The 24,222-nt window shown below is 42.0% G+C and overlaps 1 protein-coding gene across 2 annotated transcripts in view; it reads right to left on the bottom strand.

Moving 5' to 3' along the window:
- Positions 1-24,222, bottom strand: part of sptbn5 (spectrin, beta, non-erythrocytic 5) — an 88,743-nt gene that overhangs the window by 2,893 nt on the left and 61,628 nt on the right. For both annotated transcript variants that reach the window (XM_041812325.1, XM_041812327.1), the window contains 26 exons: positions 22,290-22,411; positions 22,002-22,164; positions 21,741-21,929; positions 20,410-20,487; positions 20,143-20,315; positions 19,665-19,755; positions 19,346-19,492; positions 19,137-19,271; positions 15,672-15,839; positions 15,331-15,419; positions 15,041-15,227; positions 13,232-13,300; positions 12,977-13,120; positions 12,696-12,892; positions 12,377-12,581; positions 11,761-11,940; positions 11,522-11,677; positions 9,981-10,198; positions 8,030-8,219; positions 7,403-7,579; positions 6,013-6,120; positions 3,343-4,209; positions 3,201-3,269; positions 3,011-3,094; positions 2,486-2,577; positions 2,131-2,247 (listed from right to left, as the gene is read on the bottom strand). In XM_041812325.1, coding sequence (XP_041668259.1) covers positions 2,131-2,247; positions 2,486-2,577; positions 3,011-3,094; positions 3,201-3,269; positions 3,343-4,209; positions 6,013-6,120; positions 7,403-7,579; positions 8,030-8,219; positions 9,981-10,198; positions 11,522-11,677; positions 11,761-11,940; positions 12,377-12,581; positions 12,696-12,892; positions 12,977-13,120; positions 13,232-13,300; positions 15,041-15,227; positions 15,331-15,419; positions 15,672-15,839; positions 19,137-19,271; positions 19,346-19,492; positions 19,665-19,755; positions 20,143-20,315; positions 20,410-20,487; positions 21,741-21,929; positions 22,002-22,164; positions 22,290-22,411 — 4,415 coding nt within the window. The remainder of the gene's footprint in view (positions 1-2,130; positions 2,248-2,485; positions 2,578-3,010; positions 3,095-3,200; positions 3,270-3,342; positions 4,210-6,012; positions 6,121-7,402; positions 7,580-8,029; positions 8,220-9,980; positions 10,199-11,521; positions 11,678-11,760; positions 11,941-12,376; positions 12,582-12,695; positions 12,893-12,976; positions 13,121-13,231; positions 13,301-15,040; positions 15,228-15,330; positions 15,420-15,671; positions 15,840-19,136; positions 19,272-19,345; positions 19,493-19,664; positions 19,756-20,142; positions 20,316-20,409; positions 20,488-21,740; positions 21,930-22,001; positions 22,165-22,289; positions 22,412-24,222) is intronic.

Below are 24,222 nucleotides of genomic sequence, written 5' to 3'. Positions count from 1 at the left end.
GAGTGTTTCATTTCTGCAGCCTTTCACCCACCTGGGAGGTTCCCCGTCCCCGCTGTGCTCAGTGTGAACAGGTAGAAGTGAAAGTCAAAGTCAAATTACTTGACGCTGTTTGAAGGAAACCACTTTGGTCTGAATCTCCATGAGAACACATCTGAGTGGCACACGTCCTGTTTGACTCCAAACCAAAAACACAATTCTCTCTGTGTCGACCCGATGGAGATCAATTTAATCCAAGAAATTATTCTGAAATGTTACATTCTCCAGAGCAGGAGGGTCTGGATCATAGCAGGAAATAATTAATTGCTCCTCATGAGGATGGCCGACATGATACCTAAGTACAAATACATGATGAGTGGAAGTCATTCTAAAGGAACTCTGAATTAGTCAAGTTCAAGCTTTTGGGATTCACTGCAAACTGAAGTACAACCCCAGTTATAAAAAAAGGGTGGATCGCTGTGAAAAATGTCAATAAAACCAGAGGTCAGTGATTGTCAACTCTCATAAACCCATGCTTTACTCCCAACAGAACATACTGTGAAGCCATGCTGTTGTGATGGAAGTGGTATGTGGTTTAGCATCGTCTTGCTGACAGAGACGTTGTCTGGATGGGAGCATATGTTGCTCTGAAAGCTCTCTCTACTTTTCTTAGCTGCCCACGCCATAGGCCCTAATGCAACCCCATACCATCAGAGATGCAGGCTTTAGACCTGAGCCAGGAGAACAAGCTGGATGCTCCCTCTCCTCTTTAGTCCACAGGACACAGTGTCTGTGGTTTCCTCTGACCACAGAACAGTTTTCCATGTTTCCTCTGACCACAGAACAGTTTTCTATGTTTCCTCAGTCCATGTTAAATGAGCTTTGGTCCAGAGAAGACAGCAGTGTTTCTGGATCCTGTTCACATATGGCTTCTTCTCTCCATGATCCAGCTTTAACTGTCATTGGTGGATGGCACGGCCAACTGTGTTGACAGACGACGATTTCTGGAATGTTCCTGAGCCCATGCAGTGATTTCAGTACAGAATCATGCCTGTTTTTAATGCAGTGGCCCCTGAGGGCCCCTGAGGCCTTGCTAACAGAGATTTCTGCAGATTCTCTGAATCTGTTGGTGATATTATGGACTGTAGATGGAGGGAGATTCAAAGTCTGAGCTATTTCACATTGAGGAACATTTTTCTGAGACAATTTTTAGGCTCAGTTTTTCTCAGATTGTTGAACCTCTGCCCATCTTTACTTCTGAGAGACTCTGCCTCTCTCAAACACTCCTTTTATACCCAGTCATGTGACTGACCTGTTGACTATTAACCTAATTAATTGAAATGCTCCTCCAGCTGTTTTTCATTGGTACCACTTACTTTTCCAGCCTTGTGCTGCCCCGTCCCAATTTTTTTTTAGATGTGTTGCTGCCATCAAATTCAAAATCCACTAATATTTTTCATGGTAAAATGTCTCTGTTTCAACATCTGACATGTTGTTTATGTTCTTTTGTGACTCAAACGGCTTGTGCCCAAACTTTTTTGGAGTTTGGATCATACCGTAGTATTCCCAACATTTATCACTTTGAAAAAATGTGCTCTGATGCTCCATTAATTCATGTGAGGCTTCTGTAAATTTTAAAAAGGCTGACATTTAGCTTCGCAGGTATAAATAAAGGTTTGAATAAGGGCAGGGATTTTGTTTACATATTCTTAAATTTCCAGATTTTGCATTTCTTATTTACTTTATTTACTTCAAATATTTCCAGTAGTTAAAGCCTGAGAAAAACTTAAGTTTTAGAGTTGTACCGGCATGTGTCAGTCATAACTATGGCTGCAATAACAGCATGTTTGTTGTTGGCATGAAAATGATGACTGCCATATGCGGAGGCAAGAACGTCTACAGGAAACTGCCTTTCTGTTGCTGTATCTCGGTCGTGTTTTGTGCTGCTTTCTTGTGATGGACCATGATTACTCTCTGACATCAGCTGCACCTTTAACCACCCAAGTTCACCTCCATAGCGCAGAACTCCCAGCTTTTGCACAGTATGAAACAATCATGCCTGGTGTGAAAAGGCCCAGACTTTTCGCCCTTTAAAGTAAGTCCAGGTAAATTATAAGTGCTCACTATAAAGTGTGTGTGTGAGTATTTGTGTACCCAGAGTCTTCAGAGTCGCTGCTGGCAGATTTAGGGAGGTTTTGAAGTTTCTTTATCCAGAGCTGCTGGAGCTCTCTGCTGGACGCTGCAAACAGGTACTGACTGCCATCCTCCAGACTGGAAGACAGACAACATCAGCAATACAACAAAATTAAGGTCTGCATTATCAGAGAACATTTGATAGGAGCTATGGCACAAAATAAAGACTGATCATTACAAAAAACACACTGGAATATTCTTTTCAGGGTAATTTGTACATGAATTAAACAGCAAACATCTCCAAGCCCGGTCGATCCTGAAAACCCCAGTATAAAACAATGAAATGTTGTGATTTCTTGGTGTGCAGCAGACTCACTTGAGTTTAAACGTGTGCTCCTTCCTCCTGTAGTAGACGTTCTCTCTGCAAACAGCCCCAACCATGTTGATAGGAGGCCACCTAGAGGTCCTCTGAGGAAACACAACAAAAGCACTGTTTATTTCTGACATCAGAAGTTTGCTCTAGATCAGGGGTGTCAAACCCAATCACAGCAGGGCCGGATTCTGGATTCCGGTCTAAGCTGAGGGCCTGACAGGGTCACCTTTTTAACCAGAAACTGTTAACCTCATTTCACCAGTAATAAAATATGTTATTAAAAACTGATGATAAATGATTTTGAAATTTTAAAGGTTAGAAAGATAGTTTTAAAGGCTCAAAATCTGAGAAAAGTAAGTTTATTAGTTCAAAAGGTCAAAACATGACATCAAAAAACAATGTGTTTAAAGGCAAATGTATCAGAAATAAAGTCAAAATTATGAGTTTAAAAGGTAAAAATATGAAATAAAATTTGTAACCATGAAATTAAAAGTCAAAACACATTTGTCATCTTTGTTATTCTCGTACCTCTTCAGCAGCCGCTCTGTCCTTAAACAGGCTGAACGTGTCTCCCTCTAGGACAGCAAACACCTCCTCCCAGTGATCCAGACCCTGACGAAGCAGCAGCCAATCACAGAGCGGTAAGACACATCTGTTAGCCACGCCCTCAACTGTTACAGCCATAGTAGAAATATACGTCACACTCAGAAATTCTCACCTTGTTCCCTCCTTGTTTCAGTTTGATCTCCAGCGTCCCCTCCATCCTGACGGCCCCTGTGGCGGTTACCTGAGCGACAGCACAGGTGTTAAAATCCAATAATCAGTGAAGTTAGAGCTGTTGATTTATTTACAGGTTGTACCTCCTGTTTGGAGCCAGGCAGGCTGGACTCCTCCTCTGGTACGTCTTCTAATGTCAGCTGTAGCGGTGGAGGAGACAGAGGCAGCTCTCTGGTTGGAGGAGCGAGGTCAGCTGATGCAGCATCCTCCTCTATGATTGGTGCAGGAGGTAGGGAGTGAGGTGGTGTAACGTCTGTAGCAGCAGGTAGAGAATCAGGAACATCAGGTGGCTTTTGGAAGCGTTTCCTCATCGGAGGAGATGGCGATGGAGGAGGAGAGGCTCTCTGAGCGACAGGCGGCGGTGGAGGAGGCTCAGTAGGAGCAACGAGCGCTCTGATTGGAGGAGGAGATTCAGGGGGTGTAGTCGGCTTCTCAACGTGGCGCTCAAATGTTCGCTCTGTAGAGGAGAGTCTGGGTTTTGGAGCCAGAGGAGGTTTAGACCTGGCTCTTGGTCGTGGTTCCTCCTCAGGAGCAGAGATGGCGGTGTGAGGGGAGGAGGGAGGTTTGGGTGGAGGAGATGAAGGAACAGTCGTAGAGGAGTCGGAGCGGCTGATTTGACTTGTCCTCCTCTTCAGAGTCGGGCTGGATTCAGGACTTTCAGAAGAGCTGCTCGACTGTTCCTCTGCCTCCAAAGACTTTCTGCTGGTGCTGAAGCTTCTCCAAGAGTCTGAGTGGAGAGGCGGACTCGGTGTGGAACCAGCAGAGGTTATTAGACCCGTTTTCCTGTCGAGAACAGACGGTCGAATCGCTCTGTCTGTCCTTCCGCTGCTGACTCTCTTTGGCGTCTTTGGATCAGACGGCCTCCTCCTCAGAGATGAAACTCTGGCTGGAGGTTTTCTGTCCTCAGAGTCGATGCTCTCATTTCCACCAAGATTCAGTCTCCTCTCCCTCTGAAAGGACAGAAAGATGGCCGTTTTTAAGTTTAATTCATGTGTTAAACAGACTGATCTTTCTAGCTCTGGGATAGTTTGGTCTACTAACGACCAGCCATAACGGTGCATTTTTCTGGGGCACTTGTGTGAACAAACGGTGTTTCAATTTCAGACTCTGATCCACTGTTACATCCTGTCTCCCTGTTAATTCTGATTTACATTTTGGGACTGTTAGTGTGCCATTAACTCAAAATTATGAATCAGCAGCTTCCTGTCTACAGAAGTGCTTCTCAAATATGTGTCCTAGGTTCTGCAAGAGGGCCGTTACATCAAATAAAAACCAGAAAACAATCTTAAACTTGCAAGAACCTGCCAGTTTAAGATGTGCATATGTTGTGAGCGGCAGGACCACCAGACCCAAGGAAGGGAGCCCCCATCTCCAACACTGCGCCTAATGTTGTTTACAGGCTTGGTTCCAATTAGTGTTGGCATTGCTTTTGTTTTCTGAAAATTAAAAAATGTTAACTCTCCTGAATCAAATCCACACTTAGATACTAGAGTCTTCACTTTCATGACCTGCCTAATCATCAGGATTTAAACTAAAAGTACTGAAGTATTTCCCTTCAGGTATAATGAATCTAGGGCAGCGGTTTTCAAAGTGTGAGGCAGGCCTACCCCTGGGGGACGCCACAGAACTTCAGGGGAGGCGCAGATTCATAAATCAGGGAAAAAAGTGATTTGCTTTGCTAACTTCTGCTGTGCATGGAGCAAAATGAATAGACATAGTGACTTTAAGGCAGTGAAACTCATCGTGTGGTTATTTGTGGCTCTTTGGTGTCTTCATATTAAATATTATTTTCCAGAAAACATTAAAGAAGGGACCCTTTTTTTTTACCATTTTTTGATACTTTTCATCCATTTAAGCATCCTTTTGGTCATTAAATACCACTTTTTTACCACTTTTTTCGATTTTTGCCCTTGTCACCATTTTTTTTGCCACTTCTAGCCCATTCAAGCATCCTTTGGTCATTAAACACCACTTTTTCCTACTTTTTGACACACCTTTTTTCCCCTTTTTTCAATTTTTGCCCTTTTTCACCATTTTTTGCCACTTTTCACTCATTCAACCATCGTTTTGTCATTAAATACCACTTCTTCACTACTTTTTGCCCATTTTTGACACTCTTGACTGCTTTTTACACATTTTTTAAACTTTTTTTGCCTTGTTTTTCCCACTTTTGGTCAATTTTTTGGCCACCTGTTTTTTTGTCATTTTTTTGTCACTTCTCACCCATCTTTTTTCACTTGTTATCCCCATTTCTGCTGCTTTTTGACCATTTTTGCTATCTTTAACTTATTTTTATTGCTACTTTAAGCTGTTTTTACCACTTTTCACCACTTAGATTGTGGCTCTTGCAGAGGTATTTTTCAACAGTTTGGCTCTTTGATTGAGTAACACTGCTTTAAGGATTATCAGAGCAGAATAATCAGGTAGTACTGGCAATAAATTCATAACTGAAACCAAATAACTGATTACCTGGTAAAGACAGATGTTTAAGAACATTTGACCAAATAAATATCAAAGATATAAAAATGTTAAAAATATTTAAAATTAGACATAAATTTTTGAAATTATGGTTACGTTTTTTTTTTATCCTTTTGTGGGTGGGGGTCCACCAAATGAATAATTTTCTCTTTGGGGAGGCTCACTCTCACACACTTTGAAAACCCCGGCTCTAGGTTAATATGAAAGGTTCCCTTTTTAATTTTCATTATCATCCTAATTTTGTGAGATGCATCAGTGAAAAGGCACCAACTCACCTGAGTTTTCTTCTTCTGCAGCGCTATGAAGCGGTCGTTCTGTGCCTGGATCATGGCCTCCAAGTCCTCCTGCCTCTTCAGTAGCTCCATAACATCCGACACAGAGTCCTGGGGAAATTATGGACAAGCTCAAATCAGTGTTCAATCAAACAGCATTGCTGTTAAAGGCAGGAAAAGACTGCTGGGACAAATTTTGAAGAACTCTCCCTCCTCTACAGCAGTGGTTCTCAACCTTGGGGTTGGGACCCCACTGGGGGTCACGAGACACCGAGGGGGGGTCTCCAGATGCCTTAAAAAAACTAAGAATATTATTTAAATTACATCGTTGCCACTTTACACTAATTTTACCAAACTTCAGCCCTTTTTCATCACTTCTTAACATCAAATTTGCCAATTTTAGCACGTTTGCCACTTACAACCCTTTTTTGTCCATTCTAAACCCTTTCCACCACTTTTTTCTGCCTGTTTTTGTCACTTCTGAACCAATTCTTGCCACTTTCTGCCTAATGTTGCCTCATTATTGCCACCATTAACCACTTTTTACACCCCTTTCTGCCCATTTTAACCACACTTATCCCATTCTTGCCTGTTTATATCAAATTTTCATCCCAGTCCACTTAATTTCCCTTAATTTTTTGCACTTTACAGCCATTTCAGCCACTTTTAAATCCACTTTTACCACTTTTTGTACCCATTCTTGCCAACTGAATCCATTTTTGGTTATTTTTTGGCCACTTTGATCTAATTTCCTGCCACTTTTAACCCATTTATGTTCTTTAAAAATCCAATTTCAACGCCTTTTCCACCATTTTTCACTAACTAAGCTATTTTTACCCATTTTAAATGTGTTTTTAACCGAAGGTATTTCATTTTAAGCTTAACTTCCCAATGGACCATGATTTTGCTGACCTCCATGGCCCCCAGTTTGGCCGGATCTGAGAAACCGCCCCCTTTATCCCTCCTCATGGACGGCCTTGTCTCCACATGACTATTCTAGAATGTTCATGGCTGTGTTCCTTCTGGTACAGAGGGGGTCCCCGGTCTCTGGCACCTTTATTTTGGGGTCCCGGGCTGAAAAGGTTGAGAACCGCTGCTTTACAGAACCAGAGCCACATGGAAGGACAAAGCCATCCCTGCTGATCAGAGCCACCCCTCACCTTGTGAAAACACAGGTATATACCGACATGTAGAACAAGATGATAAAAGCCTTCATTTATTTCTGCTTCTATTTTTCCCTCTTTAAAAAATTGATCTCGATACATGATGGTCCCTCCATGGCTTGGTCCTGAAAACCTCTTGAGAGCTGAAGAACAAACCAATTCAAAAATGATGATAATCTCATTCCTAAACTTCTTGACAAAGTTCTAGACCATCTTTTCTCTGGACTTACTCCGTAGTCCTCGGCCATCAGCGTGTTTTCGTAGGAGCTGAGCCAGCGCTCCGCCTGCTCCAGCTCCCTCTGCAGCACAGAGATCTCCAGCTCCTCCTCATAAAACAGCCTGGTCTCCTCCCAAACCTTCACCAGCTGCACTTCCAGCTCCTCCTGCTCCAAGACACGCTCCTCCACCTTTAGAGGAAGACAAGAAATACATTAAGCAACCTTTTATTTGCTCTCAGAGTGACCCACCAATCAGAAAGGCCCCTATCTTAGCGGCCATTGCTGAGCTACTTCCTGTTGGACAAACTTCCCCCTGGGCCAAGTTTCATCAGTGTGTGGCGGGGAAATTGTGACCTTAATTTGGTTAAAGGTGTGTTTGGGGTGTCTCCAAAAGCGACTTAAGATATCCACATTGTAATCCTGGAGCATTTCTCATCCTGTTTCCTAAACTAAAGGTAAATTAAGGAAAACCCCTTCTTTGGATTCGATTCTGGGTGAGCGTGTTGGTAATTCAGACAGTCAAACAGATTAATTTAAAGGGTTTCAAATGGGAAAGAGCTGGCAACACTCGCTAACAGTCACCAAGGAGGACAAAGAGCAGACGAACAGAGGACTTTATCTATTCTGAGTGTTTCTCACCTCTTTGGACATGAAGTTTCCCTCCTCCACCAGTCTCCCCCCCTCCTCCTTTACGGTCTGTGATTTGCTGAGCTGTCTGTCGATCTGGACCCGGTACTCCTCGTGTTTTTTAATGAGCTGCTCCAGGTCTGCCCCCTCCATGTTGAGAGTTTCCACTCGTACCAGAGACAGCATCTCCTTCAGCCAGTTCCTGAAACAACCAAACACAAGACTGTTTCTACTGTACGATCAACTTTTAATGCTTTTAATCCAAAATATTTCTGCAAGATCTAAAATTTTATTTGTCTGAAAAGATGTGAATTCGTCATTTATAACATGTCTTTTTGGAGCTAATCGGGGCGCAGCAATGCAAACACTACATAAAATAACATCTAATGTTTTGCAATAAACATTTGCAATAATTTTCTGATGTCTGCATGTATTTTGGGGGTTTTCACATTAGGCAATGACTCCCCTCCAAACTCTTATTATCGAATTATCATTCTGTACCCGAGCTAGGGCTGAACAACTCAGATTTTTGCAACTCTACTCAATTTTTAACTGAAAAACATTAACCCTTGTGCCCTCCTCAAATTTACTACCCTCTGGACACCTTTGTGGCAAAAATGGACACATACAAAAAAACTGCTATTAAATCAGCATACATCAATATTTATTTCTACTTTTCTTTCATAAATCTCTTTAACAATTTCAGACCTGCTCAAAACTACCAAACATTCAATAATTTTCAAGATTTAACCCTTTAAATGCCAGTTTGATTATTTGAAATATTTTATTTTTACTACAAAAAACATAAAAAGTGGATTATTTTCTATTTAATAAATAGTAGAAAGATGGGGCTTTGGGGGTGATGAGAGTCTTGGATGGGTCAAAGATTAGCAACTAAATTGATTTGATTGCATTAATATCTTTTACATAATGTCAGAAATACCCAAACATTCAATAATTCTGAGAATTATTGAATGTTTGGTAGTTTTGAGCAGGTCTGAAGTTGTTAAAGAGATTTATGAAAAAAGTGGAAAAAAATATTGATATATGCTGATTTAATGGCAGTTTTTTGTTTGTGTACATTTTTGCCTCAAAGGTGTCCAGAGGGTAGAAAATTCATTGAGAGAGTCTGAATGGCATTTAAGAGTAAAACATGTTGGATTTCAAAAATTTAACTAGAAAGAAAAGTTCCTGTAAATATTCATGCCACAAGCTGCAAAACTGACAAAATGATCACAAATTAAAAAAAAAAAGTTGAGAAAAATGGGCAAAAATGCCTGAGGAGGGCACAAGGGTTAAATGATTGCTGAAAGAGTATAAAGAGGACTGATCAATATGACTTTTCTGCAAAAAACAATAATTTATACATACATCCGTACAAAAAAATGTGCACCAGGACATCTTTGCTGCAAAATATTGCTCGTTTGAAAATTGCAAAATACATAGCAGAATGCGTGTAGTAAATGCATTCATTTATTTGCCAATCCTCCAAAAAACAAGAAAGAAGAAGAGACATACAATCACAGCAACGTTTGTTTCTGCTCACTGCAGAGGATTCCTGCTGCTGTGGATGTTCTAATTATTTTGAGATGCCAACATCCACCCTCTTCCTACTTCCACATCCAACCTGCAGCTCAGAGGATTGACAGAGTTGTGTTTATATCTTCCATATACTCTGCCCAAGTACACATGAACCTTACCCAAGACCACCTCTTCAAGTGGACTCAGACACAGCGCCTGAGTCTGGTGCTTTTGTGCTCACACTGACCGAATGAACCTGAATTTTACGGTTGGGTACAGGTCCAGGGTTCCTGATGTGAAATCACATTTTCTTCAACATAAATCATGTTTGACTTAATGATTTAATCACTTATGGTGATGGCATTACACTTCCACATATGTACGAGTCTAGACATGTATTTATTACTGTATGGAGTCAGATTTGGATGTGGATCAAACCTACATGAGTTGAGTGAGCTGTGATAAGTATTTCTGCACGTCTTCAGCCTGGCCCAGTCTGGCGCGGCGTTGCGAGGCTTTGTCCTGGATGCTGCTCCAGCAGAGCTCCAGCTCCTCCAGCCTCTGGGTCACAGCGGGTCGAACCTGAGGCTGTCGTCTGCTCAGAGACCGGCCTTCCTCTCTGCTCCTCTTCACCTCCTCGGAGATCAGTTCCAGGTCTCTCTGAAGGAGGAGATCAAAAACAATATTATCCCTTCGAGCTCACGGCTATTTTTTTCACCATCATGTCTCGTCTGGGCTTTTTTCTTAAAAAGCTTGTAAAACATCAACCCTGTGGTGCACAGTCAGGCTCTATCCATCTTTTTTTTTCAGGACAACCTGGGCTTTAAGAATATATCTACTACAGTAATGTCACTTGAATTTGAAAAAGTTATAGGACTAATTGGAATTTGAAACTCAAAGATTTGTATTGATAACACACAGTAAACAACAGTGGCTAAGAATTTTCTTTGCACAGACTTGTTCTCCATCTCTTGAGGACAAAACAGTGAAAATAAACATTCTGTAACTAAAGGTTTTCAAAATATCTACATTTATACAAAAAAAGTCCATGCCCTTTTTTGCAGTTAGATTCATTAGTGCCGTTCCTTTAAGCAGTCGAGACGCAACTAGTTAACTACAACTCCCACAATGCTTTGCATTTAAACATTGCCCTGGACAAATATGGCGCTACTCACAGAAGAAAGCCAAAGTACATGATCGAAAATGGATAAAAAATGGACCAAAAGACGCTTAATATCAGATCTAATGCTGTGGATTTAATCTTTAAAGTCCCTGAAAAGTCACCGAAGTTCTGGGATCACTAGAACAGCGTCCTTCAGAGCTACTGAGACATCAATGGTAGCAAACCAACGGCAAAATTGTCAGCTTTCAGAAGAAAAAAGAGTGTCTACGATATATGATTCAAAAGTTATTAACGTTTCTCTAAACTACGTCACTTCTTGTTGTATACGACAACGCCATCCTCAGAGACCCTGAAAAGTCAGCCAAGTTCCGGGCTCCATAGAAAATGTTCTCTAAGAGCTACGAATGCATGAAGAATATATTAAGAAAGGCACAAAACAGAGCTTTCACAGGAGAAAAACAAGTTAGGGTCTACGACATACAGTTCAAAAGTTACCAAGCGATTTACAAAGGGGTGTGCCTGCAGCACGGATCCATCAGCTCTAAGGGTTCACTACAAAGCTGTGCAAAACCTGTCGGGTTCAGTTAATTCATAACATCTATTTTAAAACCAAACCCTGAAACTGTTCTCTAGTTTTATTCAGAAGGTGTTTGCATTCTGGTGTCCAGTAGAGCAGCAACTACTAGATCTCAAACAACTTGGACATGACCATGGCAGTGATAAGTGAAAAATAAATCACCCATCTCTGCCAACGGTAGGATCTGGTTTAAGGGCGTTTTCACACCTATAGATCATTTACTCTGGTCTGAATCATTAACCAGTTTGATCTTCTGTTTTGCCTGATGGCTTTTATTTCTCACCTCCAGGGCCTCGTGTTGTCTCAGCAGAGTCTGGATGGAGTGCAGGTCATGGTCCTGGTCCTCTGAGTCGAGCACAGCCTCCTTCTCCGCCATCCAGCCCTTCAGCTCGTCCACATCGTGATTAAACTGATGAATCTCCCTCGCTGACTGCAGATCCTGCAGGACAACCAACAGTCTGTGACTCTCTCTCTCCCTCTCCTCCACATGTATTACATCTGTTCTCTGTTATCATGGCGTACCTTCTCTCTCGCCCTGATGCTGCTGTTCAGATCCTCCCACAGTCGGCTCAGAGCGTCGTCTCTCCTCCGAGCCTGATCGTCCTGCTGCAGACCTCTGCAGAGCTGCTGAACCGAAGTCAGTCTGCTTCGACCCAGACCAGACATCTCTGACACCAGAACCTCCAACTTCTTCTGGAGGACCTGCAGGTGGAGGGAGGAAAGTGTTAGAAACAGATCTGGGCTGCATTTACGACAGAACTATTACTTATGCCAAGGTATAAATATAACCCCATCTTGCACATGTAGGGTTTCCCCAATACTTTAATCCCGTGTTATACATCTAGGACGTCTCATGACCGAAACTAAGAACGATTTGGGTTTCAGTCAGTCTCTGTTTTTGATAAAGCTACAGATGAATCACCTTCTAAATCATGCGTAAATTGTTAAATCTAGAGGAGCGGGAGCTCAGCGACTGTTGACTGCTCAGGGTGATTGCATCACGTGACTTCCAGATAAATCACCTTGATAACAGGAAAAGGACAGTCTGAACATTTTTATAAGGTTCATAAAACCTCAACAATAAGAGTTATTACAGTCAAACACCTTACTAAAGTTCACTTGTCTCTGTCGGACTCACCTCCACATCCTCCAGATCTTGTCCGATGTCTTTGGACTCTGCCACAGCCTTCTTGGAGGTCAGCCATGTTTGTAGTTCTTTAGCCTCTCTCTCAAACACGTAGAGGCGGAGCTGGTCTTCTAGAGCGGTTCGACGAGTGGATGAGAGTCGGAGGAGGGTCTCGAAGCGTTCAAGGACACCAGGGAGAGACTCGGAGACGAGGTGGCTGAGGCACAGAGAGAGGGAACGTCAGGATTTGTCCATAAAGTTTAATTTAAAAGACATTTCCGATTGGAATGAGAATTAAACCAAATCCAGTAATTACTGTGAGTCTGTTTACCTGTTGGGATGACGGAGGTGCTGCAGTGAGGCTCCGCTCTCCCTCAGCCTCTCCACCGTCTTCCTCTGGTTCTCCAGCTCCACATCCACAGAGTCCAGCTTCCTCAGCAGAGCCTCCGTCACCTCCTCGTTCCTCCCGCAGTCCCGAGACTCCAAACCTGCATGCTGCTCCTCCAGCCACAGCTGCAGCTCCAACACCTCCACACAGACACAGAAACAGACACGTAACAAAACAGTACAGATAAAAGCTTTGATTTATTCATGTCTCTGCTGAAGCGCTACCTCAGCAAGGAAGGCGTGGATGCTGAGCGCCTCCTGCAGGAGTTTCCCCTTCCTCTCGGCCTCCCTCTGTAGCTCCTCGTTCAGACTCTTCAGCTCCTCCAGACGCTCTTTGATGTCATGAGATGCAAAGTGGCGAGCTCTGACCTACAAGGGTTTAAAAACAAACGTTAACAGCCCCACTCTATTGTGTAGTCCTTCATTTTCAAAATCCAACAGAATAAAAGACATTTCTGGCGCTGAATGACGGCTTCTCACCAGACTATGTCCCGCCTCCTGAACGGCCTGGACCAATGGGGCGCGGCCTGAAATCTCCTGCACCACAGCCTAGAAAAAAAGTTTTCTTAGATACATGGAAAAATCAACTTATCTAGCTATTCCTATAATCAGCAGTATCAAAAACGTCTGAAACTTTTAAAGGCGACATCTATCTGAAAAGACGGGGGGTATTTATCCATTTGAAATTGCAGAAAAAATCAAGCACACTAGTTTATTCTATTTCAAAACACATTCAGAAGACCCAGGTACCACACATTCAGGCTCCAGGAAGTAACACAAGTGATGCTACCTTAGACCATTGTTCCTATCTGCCTAAGATACAGAGCAAATATTCCTTAAGTCTAAATGGTGCAAAAACACACTGACAATGTCTCTGTGCTGAATGTATTTGTATACTTTAGACCAGTGTTACTCAACCCTGCTCAACCAGAGAGCCAAGTTGTTGAAAAATACCTTTGCAAGAGCCACAATCTAAGTGGTGAAAAGTGGCAAAAACAGCTTGAAGTAGCAATAAAATAAGTCAAATGTGGTAAAAATGGTCCAAAAGTGGCAAAAACTTAGCTAAAAATTAAGAGAAAAGTGACTAAAATGGGCAAAAAGCAGACAAAAAAATAGGAAACAAGTGGTATTTAATGGCAAAAAGAAGCCTGAATGGATGAAAAGTGGTGAAAAAGTGGCAAAAAAATGGTACAAACATGGCAAAAATAGGCAAAAAGTAGGAAAAAAGTGGTATTTAATGGCAAAGGTAGCTTAATCGGGCAAAATGTAGCAAAAAAGGGCCACAAGTGGCAAATTTTGGCAAAAAAAAGAGAGAAAAGTGACTAAAATGGGCAAAAAGCAGTCAAGAGTGGCAAAATAAGACAAAAAAATAGGAAACAAGTGGTATTTAATGGCAAAAGGTAGCCTAAATGGGCAAAAAGTGGTTGAAAAGGTGGCAAAAATGGTCCAAAAGTGGCAAAAACTTGGCAATAAAATTGAGAGAAAAGTGAGTAAAATGGGCAAAAAGCAGTCAAGAATGGCAAAATAGGGCAAAACAATAGGAAATGAGTTGTATTTAATGGCAAAAGATAGCCTTTATGGACAAAAAGTGGTGAAAAAGTGGCAAAAAAATGGGATAAACATGGTAAAAATGGGAAAAAGTAGGAAAAAGAAGAGGCATTTAATGGCAAAGGGAGCTTAATCAGGCGAAATGTGGCAAAAAAATGGTGAAAATGGGCAAAAATGGTCTACAAGTGGCAAAAAATGTGGCAAAAAATAAGAGAAAAGTGACTAAAATGGGCAAAAAGCAGTCAAGAGTGGCAAAATAAGACAAAAAAATAGGAAACAATTGGTATTTAATGGCAAAAGGTAGCCTAAATGGATGAAAAGTGGTGAAAAAGTGGCACAAAAATGGGATAAACATGGCAAAAATGGGCAAAAAGTAAGAAAAATGTGGCATTTAATGGCAAAGGTAGCTTAATCGGGCGAAATGTGGCAAAAAATGGTGAAAATGGGCAAAAATGGGATTAATGGGACAATTAAATTTGACAGTTACAGCCTTCTGTATAAGTCTGGGAAACAAACTGATTAATTTCTGAGGTTAAAGTTTTCCTTTTCTAAAGTTTTCTGAAGGACTAATATTTCAAATGAAGATATAAAAGAGCCACATGTTGAGTATCACTGGTTTAGACAGTGCAGACGTTTTCCTGCAGCGCTGATGACTGAAATCAAGAAATGACCAAAGAGCCTCTAACCTAAATACCCCTTCTTGTCTTACCTGACAGGTAATAACTGAGCAATAGTGAGTACCTGGTGTTTGTGGAGCAGCTGCTGGGTGCTGCTCAGAGAGCTGCCCAAATCTTTAGCGGTGATAGACGGCAGTCTTTCACTGAGCCAGGAAACCTCCTCCTCCACGTCTCTGTAGAACTGAAACAGAACCTGCCAGGCCTCCAGGGTGTCCCTCCGATTCTGCAGGGGCTCGGCCAGACTGTTGTATCTGGAAATGCAGAAATGTGATCAACAGGCTTCTGGCTGCTACTGAAAATGTGATTTAAACATTCACTGTAGTCTTATTTCTCATAGTAGAGCAGTTTTCAGACCTGTTGATGGTCTGTGACACTCTGATCTGGATCTCTTCAGCCAGGAAGTTTCCCTGAGACTGGAAGATCTTTGCCGTTTCTACTAGAGCCTGTAAATAACAACATATGTGATCAAATTAGCACACAGTCATTAACTGTGTCTTGTGTCTCCAATACACACAAGCTCAGGCAAGTCTACATGTTGATGAATCCACCACATCGTGGTTTTTACTTGCACAAATACAAAAACTAGACCTTAAACAAGAAGCTGCTTAAAGATAAAGAGGAAATGTGATATAATGTGATTTATAAACACTACTTGTTGCAGAGATATGGAAACAGGAAGCAGACAGGTAGAGTACCTGTATTCGGTCTCTGTGTCCATCCACCTCCTCCTCCAGACCCTGCAGAGCCTTCAGGAGTCTGTTTACAGACGGCAGGTCGCTTCCACAGTCCTCATTGGTCAGTTCTCTCTCCACTGAAGCCACGCACTGTTCCATGTCATCCAGGGAACGCTGGAACTGCAGCGCCTGAACAGAAATGTGAGAGTTTAAGCATGAAAATTGCTACAGCAAAACCGCCACAGAGCTAGAGAGGGGGCGGGCCTTCCTGATCTCACGGCCAGTGGCTGATGAGAAGAGAGGGGGTCACTGTGTCGAGGAGAGGACAACAGAAAGATAAGATAAATATAAAGATGACAAAAACTCTTCAATGCAATAATTAGGGCCAGAGCACCAAGGGTGCGAGGACCCTATTTAAATTGTTCGGGTTCGTCATTATTAGGGCCCAAGCACTGAGTGGTGCAGCTCTTGGGGGATTCATCCAAACACCCTCATGTTAAGTGTATTGTTGATGCTATATTATTTCTGTTTAAAGTTAGCCAGTTGCTTAATGATTATGGCATATTTGAGAAGACCTTTATGAGGAAATTCCACATCAGATGTCCCTGTTACTGCACCAGATGCATTGCAGGGTCTCCAACTATCACTCTGAGGTGGAATGAGTCTGTTGAAACAGGAGGTTTCTTCATAATTTCAATTTAAATTTAGGTATTTATTTTATTCATTATTTCATTTTAATGTTAGGCAGTTTCTTAAAGAATATGGAATATTTGAGAAGACTTTTATGTTGAAATTCCACATCAGATTGCCTTGTTACAGCCCCAGATGCATTGTGGGTTACCAAATAAACTCATTTCAGTTTACAAGCAGCAGGTCCAAAGCAGATTTCAAAAGTGCAAAAAAAGTTTTGAGGATACCATTCATAGATGTAAAAAAAAAAAAAAAAACATTTTCAACCGAAATGTTATCAATATTTCCTTTGACACATTTCTATGTGGCTGATTTAGAACATGTTTAATGTCTTTCTCACCATTTTCCATAAATGTTGTTTTACCTTTACCTATCATTCATTTATCTTATGTTGTCGTGTCTCTACTTTTGTGGATCTTCTTCAGTGTGATCAGATTATTCATCCAAATGGATTCTGATTCTATACAACTCATTTAATAAGGTTTTTTTTCTTTTTCATTAAGTTCTTTATGTTTCAAGGACTGCCATGTCTTTTTTCAATCAACTGATATGCTTTAAATTTCAGATTTATGATCAGGGAGCTGCCACCTTACATATTTAAATGGTTGCTTTAGGGTTTTGCTGTACCATCCCCCACTCTAAGGGTCTAGTAGCACCTCTTACATAATGTCTCCTTTCTTTTTAGAATTTTATATGATGAATAGTCCTGCCCTGATAGCTTACACATACAGATATAGTCCTGTGACATCCTGCCAGCTACTGCTAGAGGGCAGTAATTACTCATACATAAACTGCTCTGTGCCACTTTTCTCTCACTAATGCATTCCTGGGATGATCTACATTCCTGCCATGCTGCAGCACACTGCTGGGTTTGCTAACACCCCAATATTCCCACATATCGGCAATTGCAACACACCCCAACGTGCCCAAAGGAGTGAGGGCCCTTCAGTGCTGCTTGCAGCCCTAGTTCATATCCAATTGGAAACACGAGTCAAAATCATCAGAATTAGGCCCTTGTTAAGGAATAAAAGAAAGCCAAGGAATAACCGCATATCAAATCATAAATGCAATAGTGGGGAAAAAAATCGTAATAAGATTATTTTCCAATATTGTTCCACCCTAATTTTCTATACTGAAAACCAGTCCTGTATTATTTCCATCTCTTTTCTTTAAAACACCAGATGCATTGTTGGGTTGCCCAGTATCACTCTAAGTTGGAATGAGTCTGTTGAAACAGAAGGTTTCTTCATTATTTTGATTTAAATTCAGTCATTTATTTTCTTAATTATTTCAATTTAAATTTAGGCAGTTGCACAGTGAATACAGACTATTTGAGAAGACTTTTATGAGAACTCTTACAACAGATTGCCTTGTTACTGCACCATATGCATTGTGGGGTTTCCAACTATCACTAAGGTGGAATGAGTCTGCGGCAACAGGGGTTTTTTGTTTTTGTTTTTTTTCCATTTTAAAGTTAGGCAATTATTTTCCTAATTATTTCAGTTTAAAGTTAGGCAGTTGCACAATGAATATGGCAGATTTGAGAAGGCTTTTATGTTGAAATTCCGCATTGGATTGCCTTGTTACTGCACAAAATATATTGTGGGGCTGCAAACTATCACTCTAAGGTGGAATGAGTCTGTGGTAACAGGAGGTTTCTTAATTATTTCAATTTACATCAAGGCAGTTGCACAGTGAATATGGCATATTTGAGAAGACTTTCATGAGGAAATCTTACATCAGATTACCTTGTTACTGCACCAGATATATTGTGGGGTTTCCAACTATCACTCTAAGGTGGAATGAGTATGTGGTAACAAAAGGTTTCTTCATTATTGGGGCCCGAGCACCGAGTGGTGCAAGGACCTAATTGTAATCGCTAGGATTATTTTATTTGCTCATTTGCCATCATTGCATTGACTTTTGAGGCCCTTAACATTTCTGAATTTGCTGGAAACTTTGCACGTACATCCGGTCTTATGAAAATTTTGATATTTTTTGGGTTTCCTGTGCGATCATTCAGAATTGCAAAAATAGTGCCCCCTAACAGTTTTCAAAGATAAAGCCCCCTCCTTTGACTCTGGCATAGATTCATGAAATTTTGTGTGCAGGTGCGGCTTGGGGAGATCTACAAAAAAGCCTCTGGGGCCTACACTCTATCTCCAACAGGAAATCCACCATTTTGAATAAATATGCAAAAAAACGTTTTTTGGCCTTTTCCAGGGGTCATATCTGAACAACCTCGTCCGAGGGATTTCATTCCATCAACTCTTATTTCAGCACAGCGCTACATGAGACATGGCTGATGAAAAGTTATTCGGGGTGTTCTCATTAGTCAAAAGATGTGGCCATGGCAAGCCCTCAAACATGCAGGAAGTTGTTTAGACTCAGCTGTGCATTGTCCAATCTGACTCAAACTTCCTGTGTTTATGGAAGGTCCATGCCTGCACATGTTCATATGGTCATATTTTCTATAGATCACAGCGCCTCCTAGTGGTGACAGGAAATGTCAAGGTGGTTATTACAAGTCCTTTGAAGATATCCTCGGGCTGGAAGATATCCACGATTGTTTATTTAGCCTGTAACAGATGCGTCAGATGCGTCAAAGCTGCCTGAGGTAACACCTCGTGGCTATGAAGAGAAGATGCAGGTAAGGTCCGCCTCCACTGCTGTAAGACTGGCAGACGTTCTAGCATAACGCGGACAGCAGAAACCTGGACTACTCACCAGGATCATGTTTGCTGTGACAATACAATAAAATAATTCATTACAATAAAGAAACCCAGCTCTGTGTACCTGGTAGGCCTCCTGCAGTCTGGTCTTCTTCTCCTTACAGTTGCGGATCAGAGTGTCCCAGCTGTCCGACAGCTCTCTGAGTCGAGGTCGAACCTTCACTTCAACTGAACGGGACTCCAGAAGCTTCTCTCCTTCCTGCACACAGATACAACATCATAGAGAACAGACGCAGGAAAAGTCATGAAGTAGAAACTGAATCATGAGCTCACTTTGGTTAATGCATCGATTCTGTAGCGGTTAGCGAGGATCTCGGCCTCAAAGCTCTGATGTTTCAGCAGTTTGGCCTGCAGGTTGGTTGGTTCCCTCCAGTTCTCATCCAACGCCACGGCGTTACGCTCGTTCAGCCACACACAAACCTGAAAGAAACATTTAATCATCCGTAAACACTCAGAATTTAGCAGGAAATGAGACAAAAATTTCAGAGCCAGATACAGGATTTATAGAAATAAAAGCAAAAGAGACGAGTAACTGTAAGATTAGTAAAACTGACTCCAGTCCAGTCGATTATTCTACAGCATAGTTCAGTACCTGGTAGCTGCTTGATAAGAACTGCTGCAGATGAAGAGATCGCTCCAGAGCTTTGTGACGAGACCTGCTCTGCTGCTGCAGCTGGCTCCGCCTACAAACAGGTGACCACAGACACAGACCGTACATGTAACTAAGCATAGAGTTTCACACATGCAATCCTGAAAATCTACAGAAAATGTCGAGCATCTTGGCCCAGATATGAGCTGATCTTTCAGCTCCCAAAGTTCTTTGTTCTGTAAGAAAACTGTTTCTTAAGCTGTAGCCATTACAGAGAGAGCCCCGCCTACACCTCACAAAACCAATGACAACCTGTCATCATTAAAATATTGCCAACATATTTGTACAATGAAGGAAGTCTGCTGGAGTCTAGAACATTAAACTGAAAACAGTTAACAGGGTTTAGAACCCAGCCATGAATTTATCCCCACCCTGCTGTTTTAAAAGAACTCATTCATAATGGGTCAGAGATTATAATCACCTGCTGTTGAGCGCTCTGCTCTTGGCCCTAATGTTGTCCGAGTCGTAGTGCTTCTTCTGGATCATCTCTTGCGCCAGTTTCTCCACCTGCTCCAGCTGATCCACCTGAGCCTCCAGAGCTTCTTCAAACTGAGCGTGCTTCCTCTGCAGAGTCTCCACCTCCGTCACTGAGCTCTGCACAAACCCAGAGGACCATAAACATCTACCTTAAAAAGCAGCTCTGCTGGTTTGCTATTTCATACACAGAGGAGAGGATGGCATTTTTTACCCCCAGGTCCTGGTTGGATAAGAAGGCCTCCTTGTTACTGAGCCAGCTCTCCCACTGCTCCACTGAGGACAGGAACACCTGCAGGAGGGAGAAAGGTCAGAAATACAGGGCATACTGGGAAATAGCACCATTTGATTACTTGATTGGTTGATTGTACTTTATTTATGTGTCATGTACAAAAAAAACCCAGTCCTAAAGGATTTATAAGACACTAGAGCTCCAACAAATCAATCTTTTACAGGCAATTACAAATTCCAAGGTGAATGCTTCTTTATCAGCTACGTATTAGACCAGTGATACTCAACATGTGGCTCTTTTATGTCTTAAATTTAAATATTATTCCCCCAGAAAAACTTAAAAAAGGGAAACTTTTTTGCCCTTTTCTCACCATCTTTTGCCACTTTTGACCCATTTAAGCTACCTTTTGCCATTAAATACCAACCTTTTCCTACTTCTTTGCCCATTTTGACACCATTTTTACAAACTGTTTTTTGCCACTTCTATCCCATTTTTGCACCTTTTCACATTTTTTTGCCATTTTTTGCCCATTTAAGCTACCTTTCGCCATAAATTACAACTTGGTTCATCTTTTTTCCCATTTTTGCCCCTTTTCACCATTTTTTCTCCCACTTTTCACCTACTTAATTTACCTTTTGTCATTAAATATCACTTTTTTCCTAGTTTTTTGCCCATTTTTGCCATTTCTTCTTGCCACTTTTATCCCATTTTTGCCCCTTTTCACCACTTTCAAACCCATTTCAGCTACCTTTTCCCACTACATACCGCTTGTTTCCTATTTTTTTTGCCACATTTGGACTATTTATGTCACCTTTAACTCATTGTTTTTCACTTCTCACCCATTTTTTGCAACTTTCTGACCCCTTTTCCACTTTTCGCCCCATTTTCACCCCTATTCATCCATTTTTGTTGCTTTTTGACCATTTTTGCCAACTTTAACTTAATGTTATTGCTACTTCAAGCGGTTTTTGCCTTTTCGCTTAGATTGTGGCTCTTGCAATGGTATTTTTCAACGATGTGGCTCTTTGGTAGAGCAGAGTTGAGTAACAATGTATTAGACAGTAAATTCTGCCTTTCCTGCCAGGCTTTGCAGATATGATCTGCAACAACAACAAAAAAAACATTTTCTGAAGCATAACTCTTTCTAAATTTTTTAGAAGTGTCCAACCAAAAAAAAAGGATAATTTTGCAAATGTAAGACATTTTTGACAAGGACAGTATTTCTGCAGAGGCTAAGTATGAAAAGGGGGGCCGTCCATCCGTAGTTTACAGTATTGAAAATCCATCTCTCCCCACAGTGATCCTCAGCTTACCTGCAGTGTTCGTGCCTGCTCCAGCATCATGCTGCGGTTCTGCCAGGCTCGGTCCAGTCCTGATTTAGCATCCTCCAGCTGCTTCAGAGCCTTCTGGATCTCTGCCCTAGAACTGTGACCAGACCGGATCAGACCCTGACCATAGTCCTGGACGGAGTCTGTGCGCTCCACACGGGCATCAATCTCTGTCTGTAAATTCAAATAAGTCCAGTTTACCGTCCGGTTAAAAGACACACAGGATTTTCAACACTCAGCCCTCACCTTCCAGTCCTGATGCTCTCTAAGGAGCCGGTCTGCCTCGGCACGGGTCTTTGGAAGTCCCTTCTCTGCCATCTCACTGCTCTGTTTAACGCTCCACTCCAGCAGGAGGCGCTGGTTAGCTTTGAACAGCTGCAGCTGATGAGCCTCCTGCAGCTTCTCCTTCCTGAACGAAGAACATGTCACATGAGTAAACTTACTCACATTTTTAGAGAAATAATCAACTTAAACTAAACATGAACCATCCAATAAATCAAACAGAGTCTAAAATATAAACTCTGGCTCCTTCACCTTTGTTTCACCTCCTTGTCCAGAGTCTGGAGAACTTTCTGGACCTCCTTCTGTTTGTTCTTCAGCTTGTCGCTCATCACTGATCGATCCTTCAGATGGTTTGAGATCTCCTTCTCCAGTGCCTGAGAGGAGGAGAGCGTTTTACTCGACAGAATAAACTCACCCTCTGCGTGAGATTTCAACAGCTCTGCTCCTTTATGTTTCTGTTGAACTAATGCTCATATCCTGAATCTTTCAAAAATGTCTTAACTTTATTAAAAGCTCACTTTGGCAGCAGCCAGTCGAATATTTCAAACATGAGGTCAGTAAATCTGCAGAAATTTAGATCCATGACTGTGGGAAAGTGGTTTTAGTAGGGAGAACCCAATAGATCAGCAGCCGATGACTGGATGATCTATTATAAAATTCAGAATATCAGAAATAATGCTGGTTTTAGCTGCTCTTGTGCCAAAATCCCCCCAAACTTAATCATAAATCCCTTTAGTTAAAAACATGAATCCAAGGTTGAAATCTGAGTCAAGATCCTTGTTGAAACCAGCAGATTAAGGCCTGTTCACTGATTTAGATTGGATGTTAGCATATTAGAAAAATGTACAGGATCTGTCGGGACTTTCTGCCTTCAGTGTGATAGGACAGCTGAAGAGAGACAGGAATGACGGAGAGAGAGGGGAAGACATGCACATATGATTCTAAAAACCAAATTGCACTGATACCTAATTCAGCATCAGGACAACACAAAAGAGGAGTCTTAGGGTGCTTTCACATTAGGCTCAGCTGTTTCAAACCACGCTCGGCACAGCGCAGCACGATTCCTCCCCCTCCCCCCGCTGGCTTGCTTTCACACTAGCAACATTGATCCGTGCCCAGGCCCACTTGTGTATTTACTCAGTCTGAAACAGCAGGTGGCAGTATGCACGTAGATGGTTTACAACCCCAACAAGGAGGAGAGAGAAGAAGAAGCTGCCATGGCAACCACTTGGGTCATGACCTAAACAAAGGTTTTTTTTTTGTTTAAACCTGGCAAAAAGTCCATCCTGCAGCCATGGATGATTTAAAATCACTTTTTAGGATGCCAGCAAGTTTCTCTTTGTATCTGCACATCTACTACAGCTCAGAGGATGAGATAGGCTCAGGCTGAGCAGATACAGCTGTTTTTGAGGTGAAAGGAGACTTTTATTGCCTTTGCACCTCCTCTCACTGACTCCAACTTGAGTTTGTCTGTAAGGGGAGTCACAACAGACCTTTATTGACTGGATTCTGATGATTTCCGCCCTTTATTGAGGAGAAATGTGAACAAACTGCCGCGCTATGGAAGGCCATTAAACTGATACGACGCTCTGCCCGTATCCGAGCACGGTTGCGTTCACATCTCATCCGAACCATGCCACAGTTCACTTGGATTGCGCCCGAGGCCACCTCCCCAAGTGGACCCCGGTTCGTTTGCATTCACACTGAACAAAATGAACCAGACTTTGGGCTCAAGTGCACTGGGATCAGGGTCCGGGCCCCTAGTGTGAAAGCACCCTTAGACACCCAATCTTTAAAGGAACCCTGCATGATCAGACAAGTTCATCTTGTTGGATAGATATTTGCATCTCTCAAATTATATTGAACTAAAAAACTCACTAAATATCCCAGATATCTGCAGTTTGAGTAAATCTGAGCTCATAAACTCACCAGGAGGCTGCCATGTTTTGGTCCGTGTGACGTCACAGTGCGCAGCAATCTTCGCCGTTGCTATTAACCGTTTTTCAGACAGTTTTTCTGCTTGCAGCTGTTGCTGCCATAACAGCTTTCATACCAGACACGAGTTTAATGCTTGTTGGTTTGGTCTCCCTGCTGTCAAAGCTCTGTGACTCTCTTGGTCATTCCTCCTACGTTTTACCTCAATAAAACTCCCTACAAGTGAGATACAGTGTATAGCGGAAGCGTG

This window comes from Cheilinus undulatus, linkage group 18 (assembly GCF_018320785.1).
Source record: "Cheilinus undulatus linkage group 18, ASM1832078v1, whole genome shotgun sequence".
NCBI classification, from domain to species: Eukaryota; Metazoa; Chordata; class Actinopteri; order Labriformes; family Labridae; genus Cheilinus; species Cheilinus undulatus.
Note: the sequence above shows the minus strand (reverse complement) of the source record. Positions and strands in the feature narration are given on the sequence as shown.